Consider the following 16,986-nt stretch of genomic DNA (forward strand, 5'->3'; position numbering starts at 1 on the left):
CTGATAATATGCAATGCGAATAAAGGCCCCTAGGAGCCTCCTAAAAAGGACTATTAAAGCCAAGTCCTTTGGTGCCCCTTAGCCTAGTTAGTAAAATTATTTTAAGAAATAAAAATAATAGTTGTTCATTCCTGTTTGCTCTAAAAAGTTTTCTCCCTGCCATGGTTTTAATTTTAATCTATTCACTCTGATATACTTTTTTTTTAATGTGGGCAGCGGGAATTGAACTTAGGACTTCTTACCTGGCAAGCAGGCATCGTGCCACTGAGCCATATGCACAGCGCTCCCTACCATTTTTAAATCCAGCAGACTTTCACACCCAAGTAGTGAGGATTTCTCTCTTTAAGCTCTGTGGCAGACTACTGATCCCTGGCTAGGAGTGGAGCAGAGTCAGCAGACACTGGGCAGCAGGGGTAGGCATCCAGGGAGGCCTGCTGGTTCCTGAGTCCCTTCTGAATTCTTGAAGGCTGCTGTGCGAGTGCAGGCTACCTCCGACCATGCCTTGGCCTGTGTCCTCCTCTATAAAACAGCATTGTTAACAAGCCTCCTGCCCTACCTTACAAGTAGCCATACAAGATATCATAGACTAATGACCCTCATAAATAGCCAAAGGCTGAACCATGAGAATGGCAATCAGAGAGAGAAGCTTTGGGCACTTGGAGTATTCTACAAAGGTGGAGACTGAAGTCAGGAGAGGTGGAGCCATGAAGTAGTTGGTGTCAAGATCTGGGGGGCCTGGCCGGCAGCCATCCCCTGATTGCCTTTCTCTGGACTGAGGAGCTTCCAGAGAAGGGAAAGCAATGTGGAAATATGCATGCACTTTGGGGCCACCTGTGCTCTCCCCAGCCAAGACGGAGGCAGGACATTTCCCTCAGATTCTCTGGTTCACATCAGTTAAAAGCACAGGTGTCCTTTGTGGGAGTGGCCAAGGCAGGCATTAGATAAGCTCATGGAGGCTGTGGGAACTCAGCATCTGGTGGGTCTGGCAGATGTCTAGATAGCGGACCTTCTTAGACCTCTGGAGGTGGCAAGGCCGAGAGGTACTATGCACAGGAGGCTGTGACTGAAGGGAGGTGTCTCAGGGCAGAGGCTGGGCAAGGGCTCCCCAGCAGGCCTCATTGCAGGAGGAGAGCTCCAAACTCAGCCCTGTTCCTCACTAGGCAACATAGGCCCTGGGATGAGATGGGGTGCACAGAGAACCCCTCACCCTATCAGGCTATCAGGCAGGGGGACATCCATACCACAGAGAGACCCAGAGAAAGTAGAATCATCCCTCCTGGACCCAGAAACAAAGGAATACATTGTCCTCAGTACCTTTTTCACACTCCTATCCATTCTAGAGTCTCTTTCTCTCTCTCTCTCTCTCTCTCTCTCTCTCTCTCTCTCTCTCTCTCTCTCTCCTTCCCTCCCTCCCTCTCTCTATCTCTCTCCAAGGTGTTTGAATTTTTTCTTTGATAGGAAAACAAAAAGTCTCTGAACAAGTTTCTCTTAGCTCCTCTACACCCACAAACATGCCAGCCAAATCTATTCTAAAGAGCTGGTGTGGGGCCCTGCGGTTCTTTCTTCTTCCCCCAGCAGACTGGTCGCTTTCTCCCGCAGATACCATCTTGTAACCCATAAAATGCTCAGGGCCAACATCATCCCCACAGAAACCCTCCCTTACATGTCCCCAGGACTGATGGCCCTTGCATCCACCAGGCGGCCAGGTTCCCCTCGACCCCAGTCTCCTCTGCCTCCCACACAGTTCAGCCCTTCCTGTCTGTGATGTGAACGTCTGTGGCCTGTTGCGTCTTTGTGCTGACCAACCTGTGCTGTCTGTTCTCTGTTGTCTGTTAAAATTCTCTGTCGTGTAGGTAAAATGCAGGATGGCAATGTGGACGCCAGCCAGAGCAAAGGTAACCCTCTACACTCATGGTTCCTGTGTCCCAAGGCCCCTCCCCACCAAGCTGAGCACCGCACGAGGGGCAGGAACTCCCTGGGCCAGGGCAGATGCAGCCATGTCCATGGGGTCTTCGGAGGTGCCACTTGCATTCTTGGGGAGCTAGCCAAATAAAGATGTTTTACCGGTGGGGAGAGGGAACACCGTTGGGCTGATTTCTCCCAGCTTCTAGCTTCACTGCCCTTTCCTCCAAAGACTTGAAGCTGAGGTTTTTGAGGCCTTTGCAGATTGAGTCAGGGTAGAATAAGACCTGGCTTCATCTCTGTCCCAAAGGCCCTCTGGTCAACCTCACACCAGAGAGGCCATAGTAGTTGGGGCAGGGACTCAGCACCTATCCCTCCCACCTGATGGCTCTCAACAGCATGCCTTAAAGGACATGCTGAGAGAACTCAAGCTCTTTGCCTAATGACCAAAAGGACAAGGCACTATCTAGGGTAGAGTCTGTGGAGGATGCAGTCCACTGCTGCTGGGCACACCAGATTCCAGGTCCAGGGCAACGAGTGCCATGGGTACCAGAGACTCCAGCTGGGAGAGGAGAGGCCCATCCTGGGCTTCTGTGCCAGCCTGGAGAGGCACAGGCAGGTGGCAAGCACTGCCCCCGGGGAAGGCAGGGTGGGGGCCACGTGCTGGCTGCAGGCTGACCCCACCTATCTGTGTCTGTGTCTGTGTCTATACATGCACGTGCGTGCTCTGCCCCTGCAGCCAAGCAGCAGGATGGGGCAGCTGCCATGGAGATGCAGCCACTCAAGAGCGCCGAAGGTGGTGATGCCGACGACAAGAAGAAGGCCAACATGCACAAGAAGGAGAAGTCCGTGCTGCAGGGCAAACTCACCAAGCTGGCTGTACAGATTGGCAAGGCAGGTGAGTGTACACAGGACCAGGGCCTCGGACCCCTGACCAGCAAAGGGTGGGACTCCAACCAGATGGTCCTGGAAGCCAGCCCCACTCAGCTGCAGCAGCTGAGCTGAGTCCCACACAGAGCAGGCACTCAGCACTTAGTAGGGCAAAAGGATGAAGCCAAAGGCTGGGCTCAGCAGCAGCCGCCTGCTCTCTAGTCTGGCAGGGTTGGGAGAACTTGAGCAGGTAACTTCTGAGCCTTTATGTCCTAATCTATAAGATGAGGGTGGTGCTGTCTCTGCTTCGCTGGCCACTAGAGGTAAAGCAAGCTGCATAAGCAGTGCACTTAACACTTGGCAGGTTTGGTGGCTGGAGAAGGAACAGCTCTTGCAGGGCTTGGCGGTAGGGGTCTCATCATGAGGACAGTGGTGGCTGAGAGTGGTTTGAGCAGGTTGGTGGATTGGAGCTTATGACTCCCCCAGCTACAGGGCAGAAGCAGAGATCAAAGGGGCTGAGGGCAGTAGTGTGGGAGCCCGGGGAGAAGCCCACTGTCTGAGCCCCACAGGACAACCAGGCTTTCCAGCTGCAGCAGGAGCTGTAGACAGTACCAGGCCTATGCAGGGTGAGGCCAGCCCTTCAGCGCACCCTCACCGCCCCTCCTGGCTGCGGATGTGGCAAACGCCAAGGCTTCCCCACCTGGTTGCTCCCTCCTCTGTGGCTGCCTCCCCGACTCTAATTATAGACACCACAGCATGGAGAAGAGAGGCAAATTATAGGCCTGGCTGTCTATATTTAAACTTGGGGCCTGGTGACAGCTCCAGACTTCTGGGAGCTTGGCTCCCGCCCCTGCCACTGTCAGCCAAGGACAGAGTGGGCACCAAGGCTCTGCAGTTGGAGGTGGGGTAGGGGTGGGGGCCCAGGGATTTCCTCCAGCCACTGCCATCGCTGTCACAGGACTCAAGGGGAACACAGTACTGGTGGAAAGAAGGTTAAGCCATGACAGTCTGCAGCCTTTAAAGTCCTGGCCCCACCCCTCGAGCTGCTCAGAAAGAAGCAGTCAACCACACCAGGCTCACAACCCATGCCTGCCTCTTCCTTGGACCAAGTGCCCTGAAAGCAGAGAGGAGGTGTCAGGTACAGGATGTATGAAAAGCGCCCTCAGGGAGGTCTCAGCAGGAGAAGGAACTTGTGCTGCAGCCATTTCCAGAGATTCCTAGTCTCAATCCTTGGGACTCCTGGACCATGCACTGCAAAGTCAGGCCTGTCCACCTTGAAGCACTTAGCAGGGCCTTGGGACATGAAGCGTCAGGTGTGGGGGAGGTGCCCTCCCAGGCCCTACCTGGCAAAGGGACTCTGGTGGCCCACAGGCCTTCCTCCTCCAGCAGAGGTGGCAGGTTTGAGCCAACTTCCAGCCCCTGTGGCAGCACCTGCAACCAGTAGGAGATGGGCACACCAAAGTTGCAGATGGCACTCCAGGGAATCTGGGCAGGGCACCAATTGTGTTCCTACAGCTACCGCAGCTCCCTGGCCTGTCTGAGCCTCAGCTTCCTCATCCAAGTCACAGCCACCTGTTGTTCCCCCTGCCTGGAATGCTGCTCCCCAGGTCACCAGGTGCCTACTCCCCTCTTTGTTTCAGTGTCTGCTCAAATGTCACCTCCTCTGAGGTACCCTAGCCACCGTGGCTAAGGCCATCCCTCTCTGCCACCGTCTGTCACCTTCTGCCACTTCATGTTGGTGTTTGCCTTCACAGCCCTTCACATCTGTGGCAGTTTTGCTGCTGTGTCTGTCCGTTTCCTGATTGCTTCCCCCTCTAGAGTGTCAGGCCCCGAGGGCAGGGGCTATCGCTTTATTACTGTTGTGTCCCCAGTTCACGGGCAAGGAACAACTATGAGGCTGTACACAATAGATGTCAGGAGAATGAGTAAATCAACAATGTCAACTTCTTGCAGCGTTGCGCCCGCCAGGGGCTCATGGGCACTGCCAGTCGTTTTGTCTGTGTCACTGGATAGCATGAGTCTCATGAAAGCACAGAGAGTGGGTGAGGCCCCGGGCCTCACTCAGAGTCATGAAACAAGGAAGCAGTGACATGGGGAGGTCGCTACCTAATCCCAGAGCCCTGCAGCCATGTTTCAGGCCACCCCTCACTGACTGCTCTGTCCCTATGTCACAGGCCTGGTGATGTCGGCCATCACGGTGATCATCCTGGTGCTGTACTTCACCGTGGACACCTTCGTGGTGAACAAGAAGCCATGGCTGCCCGAGTGCACGCCTGTGTATGTGCAGTACTTCGTCAAGTTCTTCATTATCGGTGTGACGGTGCTGGTGGTCGCAGTGCCTGAGGGCCTCCCATTGGCTGTCACCATCTCACTGGCCTACTCAGTGAAGGTGAGGCATGGGCACTATGCCAAGGGCCCAACCAGGGGCTGTCAGGGGTGGGCAGGAGCGTAGGGTTGGGAGGGGAGCAGAGAAGAAGTATGGGTTGCCCCAGGACTCAGAGAGGATGCGTGCAAATCCCAAAACTCATTTTCAGAAGCTCTGGGCAGACATCACACTACATCCTGCTCCAGGACCCCTCTCCATGGCCCTCCAACTGTGGCTAGTGGGGATGCAGGCCCATGGTGGCCACTCTCCAGCATTCTTGAGAGAAGGCAGAAAGGCCCGGTGTGGTGGCACATGCCTGTAATCGCAGCACTGAGGCAGGAGGATAGCCAAGAGTTCAGGGCCAGCCAGAGCTACAAAGTGAGTTCAAGGACATCCTGATCTACTTAAGGAAACCCTATCTCAAAAACACAAGAGAGAGAGAGACAGAGACAGAGACAGAAATCTGAACTTGTTTGAACTCTGTCTAGTGATAGCTAGTGATGGCCAACTCAAATTTAAAAATAAAATACATTTATTACCGTGGGAGCCAAACCCACCCCAGCCACTCCGTCTGTGTGGAAGCCTGGCAGTCACGCCTGAGTAGTTATTAAGGATTTGTACCACTATGCTCACAGGTCATTCCCTAAAATGTAAAAGAAGAAACTAAAAAGGAGATCTGATTTCATGGACTTGCAGCCGATCCTCCTGCCTCAGCCTCCTGAGTACTGGGATTATAGGCATATGCCTTCAGGCCTGGCTGTGAGGTTTTAAAAGCAGATAAATGGAGGGCTGCCAGGCCCACGAACACTTGTGGAGAAGCTCAAGCTGGGAAACTTTCCTTCCCCCCCACCACCACAGGCCTACACAAGGCCCCACTTCTGCCTGAGTTCCAAGAGCCAGGCCCTGCGGTCTGACTCTGTGGAGCACCCCGAGTTCTCACACCCATGCATTTCTTCCCTTACCACCACTCCCAGGTTTCCCCAACTTGAAGGCAGAGCCATGGGTTCCTGCTTCCCACTGTCCTGATGCCAAGATGTCCCCACAAGGTGTGGCTCGGTCTTATTTACAGAGAAGGCCTTTGCCCTGAGAAATTGGCAGGGCTGAGGGAGGACTCAGTGAGCGCTGGTTTCCGAGCCGGAATTTGGGCTGGGCGCCGGTGTAATTCCATACAGAGAAGAGATCTCGGGGTCGGTGCCAGCAAGTGGCAGCTCTGTAAAGGATACAGCCCTTATCATCTCCCCGCTTTAGGGTTCTCAGGGAAACTCCATCCCACAAAGCAAAGCCCCCGGGCTCCTCATGGGGCCCAGGGCCTGGCAAGGGCTACATTTCTCTGGCCCTGAGTGGGGTCCTTGGTCCCCTCAGGAGGTGGAGCCTCCTGAGAGCTGCGCAGAGTGGGCTTGGGGCTGTGTGCAGGCCATATCAGGCCCGCAGGGTTTGTGTCTCTGGCTCGTGGCACTTTGACAGCCCAGGACATGTGACTCGTATTCACTCAGTGAACAGCAGAGTAGCACCCCAGGAGAGGCCGCCAGACCTGAGGGCAGCCACCAAAGTGCCGAGCACAGCGACAACCACTCACGAATGCCCTGAGAGGCAGAGTGGGAGCCACCTTGGTCATTTTAAATTTCCAAGTAGCTACCTCTTTTTAAAAGTAAAAAGAAACAAGTAAAGTTAACTTTAAAAATACAGTTTCCTTAGCCCAATAGAAGTATGATCAAAAGCGTGAACATTTAAATCCTTTTTAGAAACTATTACAGTAGGGCTGAGGAGATGCACAAGCCTGTAATCCCGGCGCTGGGAAGGCTGAGACAGGAGGATCACTAGAAGTCCGAGCTGCATAGTGAGACCCTGTACCAAATGAATGAATGACTAAATAAATAAATGAGTTTTTAAATTTTTTTAATTATTACAGTAGAAGACACAGTGGCACTGACCCTCTTCAAAAGACTTTTTCCCTCTCTTCAGACGCCCTTATGCCATCATTCTTGCCACTTTCTGAAGCAGCTCTAGAAACGCTCTTCCATGCATGTCTTTATTTTTTTTTATTTATTTATTTATGTATTTGTGTGTGTGTGTGTGTGTGTGTGTGGCCAGCTCAGCCCACCAGGGGGCAGGGCTGGCTGGCATGTGGTGCTGGGGATTGAACCGCAGTCCCTGTGCTTTGCTAAGCTTGCTCTAAGTGGGTGCTCTAGACCACTGAGCCATCTCACCAGCCCCCCATGCGTGTCTTTAGGAGATGTGCTCCCAAATGAAATGAGTGCTGCTGCAGAGGGCCTCCGGCCAGCAGACAGGCCTGTGCCCATGTGGCGGTGTTTCATCCGCCTTACCCACCAGATCTGCCAGATCTGTGACTCCTGCTCCTCCCTTGAGTCAAAACGGCTGTGAAGTCAGACATTCTGAACCAATTCAGGCCCCTGAAGCAGCCACAACCGCACAGCCAGAAACACTCACACGGCGAGCCTTCCAGCGTTGCTCCAGAAGGCGGCAGGAACGTCGGGATGTCTGTGTTCAGGGCAAGCATTCTGAGGGAGCCTTAATGCAGTGCATCTGGTACTGTGATTTTTGAATATAAATATTATATATTTTTCCTTCATAACTCATATATCTAAATTATTATCAATCCAACACATAATCAATATGAAAACTATAGAAATTTTTCTTTTACGTGCCTTTTTTATAATAGCCTCTCAGGCCAGTGTACCTTGTCTGCCCACATGCTGGCTGAGCCACACTTTGAGTGCCCAGTAGCTTGTAGCCTCCTGGTCAGACAGGCCCAACGGAGAAGTCTTAAGGCCAACAGACAAACGCTCTGCAGAGGGAGCAGCGGGGCTGAGGCTGGGCAGGATAATTCAGGCTGTGAGGGCCTGCAAGGCTGGGTTCTGGTTCCACCTTCCCACCTCCCCCGATGTGTGGCCCTGGTCAACCCACTTTGCCTAGATTTCCCTCATTGTCAAATGGATTAAAGGATCCTCTCAGGTCTCACAGGATTTTTTGTTTGTTTGTTTGGTTTGGTTTGGTTTTTGTAGTCCCAGACATTGAACCCAGGGACTTCACACTGAGTTACATGTGAAGAGTCTCACTAAGTTCTCTGAGCTGGCCTAAAATTTTATTTGTTTGTTTGTTTGTTTGTTTGTTTGTTTTTTGGCAGAACCAGTGATTAAACTCAGGCCCTTGCACTTGCCAGGCAAGCGTTTATTCTGCTGAGCCATCTCCCCAACCCCTTACCTAAAACTTTAGATCCTCCTTTCTCAGCTTCCCAGAGCATCACAGGATTCTTGTAACATCAGCCAAGAAAATAAAAGCAGAAGGGGTTTTGCACACTCTCAAGTATGGTGCAGGTCCAGATTTCTGTTGTTTGTCCATTCAACATGCATTAACTATCGCTATTATCATAGGGCTTAAGGGGAAATGCACTAACATAACCTTACCAATAGTCACTTTTTAGCCACATAAACTTCTATTGAAGCCATTCTAACCTGAGCTAGAAGCAGTTGGGGTGTGGATGAAGAGTCGAGGAAATCAAATCCCCAGGCACAGAGTAGGATCTGTTTGATTCTGCCTCTTGCAAATGTTCACATCCCCCTTGCCAGAAGGGTTAGCACATCTAGGGGAAGGTCTGCATGAGAATTCCTGAGAATCACTTTATTAAAAGATAGATAAGGGCTAGCCAGATAGCTCAGCGGATTAAAGCACCTGCTCATGCAGAGCACAGCAATCAGTGTTCGATCCCCAGTGTGCCATGCTGGTCCTGCCCCCCAGGGCACCCTGAGACAGCAAATGAGACTGGGCGTGGTGGTGCATGCCTGTAATCCCAGCACTTGGGAGGCTGAAAGCAGGAGAATCACTACGAGTCCGATCTGTGTGGTGAGATCCTGTAGACCCTGTACTAAATACATTTTTTAAAAATGATAGAAAATAGGCAACAAGGAGATAGATCTTTCACATATGAGAAAAAGATCACGAGGTGGAGAGAGGTCAAAGGGAGGGAAAGGGAAAGAGATGCAAAAAGAATTAAGATATGTTAGGATGTTAGGTACACATTCCAATTTCCCATGAGGAATGTACTGCAAATGCATACTAATATAAATAAATAAACAAACTGAGAACACTCTGGAAATGGAGACAGACAGGGAGAGAGAGACAGAGTCAGAGACATGGAGAGAGACAGAGAGAGAGATGGGGAGAGAGAGACAGAGACACAGAGAGAGATAGAGACAGAGGCAGAGAGAGACAAAGACACACAGAGAGATAGAGAGAGACAGAGACACGGAGAGAGACAGAGAGACAGAGACATGGAGAAAGAGAGACACAGAGAGAGAGGGAGAGAGACAGAGACATGGAGAAAGAGAGACACAGAGAGAGAGGGAGAGAGAGACATGGAGAGAGGGAAAGAGACAGAGAGAGAGAGAGAGAGGGAGAGAGAGAGAGAGAGAGAGAGAGAGAGAGAGAGAGAGAGAGAGAGAGAGAGAGAGAGAGAGAGAGAGTTTTATTTGCATTACTTGCTTGAGGACCTGGAAGGACTTATGAATGTGGAGCCAGGCCAGAGAGGAAGAGACAGATAGAAGAAAACATTAATGATATTACTGTAGGATTCCATTTTGTTATCAATTTAAAAAGAGAATTTGATATACAAGACATATCCATTCCATTCCGAGTATGAATTTATGGCTCATTTTTCTTTTTCCTTTTTGTGTAGGAAATTTGAGGGTTTTATCACGCAAGTTATAAATATATGCTCATCATAGAAAAACAGAATCTATAGGTTTAAAAAAAGAAGTCAATAAAAGCCTGAAATTCTCTCACCAAGAAATAATGACATCAATATTTTGATTTTTTTCCAACTGTTTTCTTATATCTTCAAACACATAAATAGCCTAAATTTATCTTTGGTGAAATTAAAGTAAAAATGAAAACCACGCCTCAGAAGGAAGAAAAATGACACACTTAAGGAAACTCAAAACCAAACAAGGACAAGTCACTTATATTGAACTAAGAGTGAAACCCTTAGAGCAATGAGGGGAAACACAACCTTAGTTTTTTCACTTTTCCACTATTTTTTTTTCACAAAGTATGCAAGTGACTGTAACTCAAATTACATGGTGTACATAATACCAGAGAAAGAAAGGGGCTGCGCATGCAGAAGTCACCAGGCACGAGGGCCACAAGGCCGGGTGGGCTGTGCCCCAGAAGGCCGTGGGCAGAGGCAGTGCTACCTGCTCACTCCGCACTTCCCACGCCTCCTGCTTCACGCTCCACTGCTCACTAGTGTGCTCTCCTGCCTCTGCTCACAGAAAATGATGAAGGACAACAACCTGGTCCGCCACCTGGATGCCTGTGAGACCATGGGCAACGCCACAGCCATCTGCTCGGACAAGACAGGCACACTGACCACCAATCGCATGACCGTGGTACAGGCGTATGTGGGTGACGTCCACTACAAGGAGGTCCCTGAGCCCAGCTCCATCAACGCCAAGACTATGGAACTACTGGTCAATGCCATCGCCATCAACAGCGCCTACACCACCAAGATCCTGGTGAGTGGGTCCAGCCACACCCTGTCCTGGGGTAGCACCAACTATAATGATGGCACAAGGGTCCTGTGTGGGAAGGTTAACCCTTGCCTGTAGATCCTGGGGTGATAGAATGGTGAGCAACTCAGTCCTCCTTGACTTAAAATTGCTATATTGTGTGTCCAGAAAGAAAAATTATTACATTACTGATTTTTAAAATTGAAATGGATCCCACATACACATATGTAAATTTTTTATTTGTTACCTTGTTCACACAAAAACTATTCCAGAATATAGTGTTTCAGACTAAAACTGTCCAAGGGCCAGTGAGAGAGCTCAGCAAACTAAGCACCTGCTCAGCCAAATGCAAGGACCAGGATTCGATCCCCAGGCACCACATGCCACCCAGGCCCCACCCTCGGGTGTGCTGAGCCAGTCACTGAGACTGGGTGCATACCTAGAATCCTAGCCCTAGAAAGGCTGAAAACAGGAGGATCACTATGAGTCCAGGCTGCACAGTGAGACACTGTACCAGATACATAAATTTAAAAATAAAATTGTCTAGATGGTCCTGAATATCCACGAGTTCTATATCCAGTGATTATACAACTAAACCAACCATGAATCAAGATTATTCAGAAAAATTTCCAGTAAGCTTACAGTGGTTGCATCTGTACTGAACATGTATAGACTTTTTCTTGTCCTTATACACTAAACAATGCAACAACTATTTACAGAGTATTTATACTGAGGTATTATGAGTAATCTAAAGATTTAAAGTCTATGGAAGAGGGGCTGGTGAGATGGCTCAGTGGTCTAAAGCATCTACTTAGAACAAGCTTAGCAAAGCAAAGCACAGGGACCGCAGTTCAATCCCCCAGCCCCACATGCCAGCCAGCCCTGCCCCCTGGTGGGCTGAGCTGGCCACACACACACACACACACACACACACACACACACACACATAAAATTAAAAAATAAAAAATAAAGTCTATGGAAGGATTCTACAGGCTTTGTACAAATACTATCCCATTTTATATAATTAGCATACATAGTGGGTATCTTCTGATAGTCATAGACCCAATCCCTTGTGGATACCAAGCGCCAGTTATATTTAACACAAAATCCCTGGGTTGGCCTTAAGGCTGGGCTCTGCTGGGTGGCTCTTCTGGTATCTGGGCTCCCTTGCACATCTGCAGGGTTCAGAGGTCTAGCCTGGCCTCTGCTGGGCTGGCTCAACTCTACTGTGTACTATTGTGCCTCCTTCAGCAGGCTAGTGTGAGGAACAGAGTTCTGACAGGAAACTGAAGTGTACAGGCTCTCTGAGACCAAGGGTTCTGAACAGACACATCCTTACTTTGCAGTATCTCATTGGCCCATGCAGTCTGGATGCCAGACCAGAATTACAGAGCAAAATATAGACACTACTTCTGGTGGGAATGTGCCACAAGGGTATGGATTCAGAGAAGGGATTAATTGTAGCCACTTTTGCAAACAATCTGCTGCCTAAGACACTGGTGTTGTTAATAGTAGCACTGGTGTTATTAATAGTAGTATTGGTTTGGATAAGTAAAACCAGCCTTACTGTCTCAGCTAAGCTGCCCAGGTTTGTCATGCTGAGGTCTGTCTGTCTTAGAACAGGTTGCATCTTTATAATTCACTAGAAATCAGATGACAGAAGAAATATGTAGGATCTGCCCTTCCAGATACCTGTGGCCACCCAAATGTAGGGCATTTCTGCCTTGTGTGCATCTCTGGGTGACCAACTGAGCTTCTTGTTTACTTTTCAAATGTGCCCAAGCCCTGACCTCACCTTCTGCCCCTGAGTTGGTTACAGCCTTCACAATCAGGTGAGATGGTGAAAGCCACCACCAGCTTTTCTGAATCCTGGAGGAGTACGAAAGTGAGCAGCGAGGGACTGAGAAGTAGTGAGGGAGGAGGAGGAGCAGGAGGCAGTCTCTGCACCCTGAGCTGAGCATGTACCCAAATCACCCTGGAGCTACAGGCTCAGGGAGGCAGAACCGACAAAGGGAGAAAGTAGGTCAGAGAACGCGTGCAGACAGAGGACAGAGAGCCCTGGGGGCGATGCTAGAAATGATGACATTTTGGTCTTCTTTCCCTCAATTTGGCAGAGCAGCATGCTTCCTTCTGTTCTCTAGGCCTTCCTAAAATAACTGAGATCCCATTGGTGATTTTGTCCCACAGATGTTGCAGAGAGAAGAGGGGGGCAGGTCCAAGAAGAGGCCTTGAGCAATGGGGCAGGCACCTGGGCACAGCCCTTTGGGGTGGGCTTGGACTGAGATGTATGCTATTAGGTTACAGCAAAGGAGTTCATAGGGTCACCCGGAAGGGCTGCAGAACTGGCTCCACAGGAACATGTTACACGAGGAGCTTCAGAGACTAGCAGTGAGGCCCCAGCCTCACTTCTGTATTGGGGACTGAGGGTCACATCCCAGGAGTCAGCCAGTGGCATCTAGAAGAGATGCAGCTGGTAAGGCCAGGGAGAGACCAGGTACTTGGAAGCTAGGGTCTTTGCTTTGTAACCCAAGTAGAGGTCACTTACATCTTGGGCATCCAGGTCCCGTTAGGCCTGTGACACTGGCATCCAAGGTAGGACCCTCTGCTGTCTTTATGGATCCTTCCTGAGAGTACCCTGGTTGTATGGTTTCTTTTTCTGTGCACTGACAACCATCAGTATGAGAGGCTCAGAGGCCCTGGTGGAATGCACAGGGGTTAAAACTCCTGTGCTGGAGTCAGACAGCCTGGGTGCAACCTCTCACTCGCTGTGTGAATATAAACAAGTTACTTAAGCTCTCAAGTTACTTGGTCCCAATTTCCTGGGGGAAATCATTGTATTATTGTGAGGATAAAATGATTTAGTAAGTAGAAAGTGCTTAGCACAAAACTTGGCACATAATTAGTGTGCAGTTCAACTCTGCTGTTACTCAGCAATAAAACCATCCTCCAAAAAAGGATTCCATCTGTAGCAATGTAGATGCTCAAAATAAGTAAATGGACAACAGAGATAGCTGGGCTAGAGCAGCAAAAGATTTCAGCCAAAGTCACACACTCAACTACAGCAAAACCAGAGTGGTACCCCAAAGCCTGCTATAAAGTCCAGGCGTCCAGACCAGGTTCTTGGCCATCAGAACCAGTCTTCAGCATCCTTAGCCTTGTGGTCTTGGGGACAAGGCCAAATGGGGCACAGAGACTGTGAGAGGGCACCCTTTCTAGACCCAGATGAACTAGGCTGGGCAACTCAGTCCAGGGCAGAAGTCCAGCTCCCTCCAGACCAGGCTGGGAGAGTCAGACTGCAGAATACCCAGAAACTGCAAGAGGAGATGGGCAGGAGACACATGATGTCCTTCAGTCCCTCTGCATGCAGCTCAGATTGGGAAATAAGACCCTGGCCAGAGCTGGGCTTCTGCCTGGTGCTCCCTCCACAAGGGCATCGCTCCTCTGTCTTCTCACCATCAGAGGCAGGCTGTGAGCCTTTGGCAGCAAGAGATATAGCAGTCTTCTCCAGGCTTCTGGCATGGGATGCTGGGAAATAGAGTGGATGCATGGGGTAAGTGGATTAATTGGCAATAAACACATAGACATGTAATCTATAAGATGAGAGAGGGATGAATAGAGAGGTGGATTGAGGATGAAAGGGAGAATGGATAGACGGATAGGATGAATGGATATGTCAGTAGGTGTATGAATAGACGGTTGTATATTCGGGTGAATAGGTGAGTGAGTATGAATTGATAGGAGTCTCAGCAAAGTTCTGATATATCTTCTTGCAGCCAGAAAATCAGCCCTTTCTCAGTGCTATTGCTAGCTGAACTACATTTTCTGCAGCTTCACCCAGCCATCCAGGTTGCGTGTCTTAATCCAGAAAATTCATGATATGTTGGTGTCCTTTGTTCTTTTAAAAAACAAAGTAGGAACCTGGGGCCTGGGATATAGCTGAGTGGCCCAGAGCCTGCCTGGCAAGCGCAAGATCCTGTGTTCAATTCCAAGTACCAAAAAGAAAAAAGAATTAAAGAAAATAAGCCAACAACTAGATGAGTACTTATAAAGGTAGACTATGTAAATGTCATATACATGGACTCAGAGACCACACTGAGTGCTTGATCCAGCCCCTTCACTTTTCTCGGAGGACAGAAACATCCCTAGTTATCCCCTTGGCTAGTAGAGTTTAAATCAAGATGATCTACACCTAGGCCATGGGTGGTGGATAAGCACTTCGGCTGTGAGGTCAAGACACCAGGGCTCAAACTCCAGCTCTGGCATTCGCTGCTTGTATGACCTTGAGCCACCTACTTGACCTCTCTGAGCAGGGAGATTTTCACTCATAAGACAGACCCTGGACCTGGGAGCAGCCAGGAGAGTTCTGGGGTCCCAGCGCAGGTGAGGGCTGAGCCAGGCCTGGAAGCCAGGTTTGTGTGGCAAGAGCTTGTGTAGCTGGGCCTGTGAAGGCCCTTTGTGCAGCTCAGATGAGGCTGGTGTAAGCACAGTTTGCACCGTGGTACTCGGCGTGCAGCTAGAACTCAACCCATTGCGTTCTCCACCTCAGGCTGCCTGCTGAGCCTGACTCCTACCCATCCCCACTGTAGTGTGTTTTGCCAGTTACTCCCTTGCTTGACCCTTAGCATCCCTTTCATACCATACGGCCAAATGGGACCACTGCCATTCTGCAGCTAGGAAAAGTGAGCTGCAGAAACCTCTGGTGACCTACTCCTGGCCACCAAGTGGCAGAGCATGGTTCAACAGATTCCAGAGATCTCTATCCAGGGCCAAGGGATGCTAGGTAGGCACAGCCCCCCGAGTCCTGCACACCTGAAGATGCAGGGCTCACTCGGGAAATGCGGTGGTCTGTAGCCTGGACCTTTTTGCAGGACCAGACATGGAGGTAGATGACTGGGCCAACTTCAGGAGCAGTGAATGAGCCTCCAATGAAGGAGGCTCAGGAGCAGTGAATGAGCTTGCTGTTTCTGGGGCCCCAGACCAGGCCAAGGGTGCAGGAACTGAGGCTGCAGGCAGGAGGCTGGCCAAGCTCCATGCCTGTGCCTCCAGAGTTCTGCAGGGCCATTTTCTGTCCTCTCTCACTTCTGAGCATTAGAAACTTAACCTCTCCAAGGGAAACTGTGTGAATTACCCTTTGGTCAAAAATTGCTTCCCTGGAGCCAGGGAGATGGCTCAGTGGAATAAGCACTTCCCTGGCAAGTGCAAGGGCCTGAGTTCAATCCCCGGTTCTGCAAAAAAAAAAAAGAACCACATTTAAAAATTGCTTCCCTGCCTCAGAACTTCTGGCACAACCTCAGATTTCCTTTGTAGTCTCTGGTCTTTGAACATCAGGACTTCTGACTTTGCGTCACCCCTTCTTTCTCTGAGCCATAGGTCTGTTTTCAGATGCAGAGCTCTTTTCTCAGAGCCTACTGCCACATTTTCTTGGGGAAACACTTGCCTTCCCTGCCAGCCCTCACTTGCGTACCGAGGCCACCCAAGCGGGCTTGGGTTTATCTTCCGTAAGACTGCTGCTCGGGCAAGGTGGCAGGCTAGTTGGCATTTGAATTATTAAACAGGATAGGTACATTGGACTTGGGCTGATAAGAATGTGTGGCATGTTTTTGAAAACACAGAATATGAGGAGAAAACAAATCTCCCTGAAACCCCAGAGTGTTCAGGAAGAAGGACTCCCTGGCAGGATGGTTTTCCTAGATAAGCCAAATAACACCTAAGAGACATTCCAAGAACTTGGCCTGTGTGTCCCTAAAGCTAGATGGCAATGGTGCCACCTGATCCAGGGAGACCCAGGAATCCCCAAACAGCAAGAAGGATCTGCTTGGTGGTGTTCGCCGAGAGTCTGAGAGAGGCTTTGAACCCAGGTGGACCGTGGATGGAAGTGAGGAGTTTTGCTCTGGGAAGCAAACAGCTCTTGGAAGGTACCCTGGCCTGAAATCCAGTCACCCCTGAGTCAGGCCAGTTGTGAGCCCCATGCTGGCCAAGACCATGGACACGAGTGTGCAAGGCACAGATGAGACAGTGGCTAGATGTGTCACTCAGTGGGTGGCATGGATGGGGGCTTTGGTGTGGAATCTCAGCAGTCCTGACCTCAGGTTTTTGTACACATCATCCCTGGGAGAAGCTGGTTCTGAAGTGATCACTCCGGTGGGGGATTTCAGATGTGTGGTGTTCAGTGTTGCTACTACTGTTGTTATCTTGCAGTACTAGAGACTGAACCCAGGGCCTTTGCACTGACCTGTATCCCTAGGCCTTCTATTTTTTATTTTTCCTTCTTTTTTTTTTTTTAGAATGTCTCACTAAGTTGCTAAACTGTTCAGGTTAGACTCA

General features: G+C 50.1%; 1 protein-coding gene across 7 annotated transcripts in view; it reads left to right on the forward strand.

Annotated features, from left to right (window-relative positions):
* Atp2b2 (ATPase plasma membrane Ca2+ transporting 2) overlaps positions 1-16,986 on the forward strand; it is a 157,961-nt gene that overhangs the window by 104,794 nt on the left and 36,181 nt on the right. For 5 of the 7 annotated variants that reach the window (XM_023705294.1, XM_004625029.2, XM_023705302.1 and 2 more), the window contains 4 exons: positions 1,854-1,895; positions 2,642-2,800; positions 4,947-5,161; positions 10,426-10,668. In XM_023705294.1, coding sequence (XP_023561062.1) covers positions 1,854-1,895; positions 2,642-2,800; positions 4,947-5,161; positions 10,426-10,668 — 659 coding nt within the window. The remainder of the gene's footprint in view (positions 1-1,853; positions 1,896-2,641; positions 2,801-4,946; positions 5,162-10,425; positions 10,669-16,986) is intronic. The other 2 variants (XM_023705301.1, XM_004625031.2) reach the window with 1 other exon arrangement.

The sequence above is a fragment of the Octodon degus genome, unplaced genomic scaffold (genome assembly GCF_000260255.1).
Source record: "Octodon degus isolate 3935 unplaced genomic scaffold, OctDeg1.0 scaffold00008, whole genome shotgun sequence".
NCBI lineage: Eukaryota > Metazoa > Chordata > Mammalia > Rodentia > Octodontidae > Octodon > Octodon degus.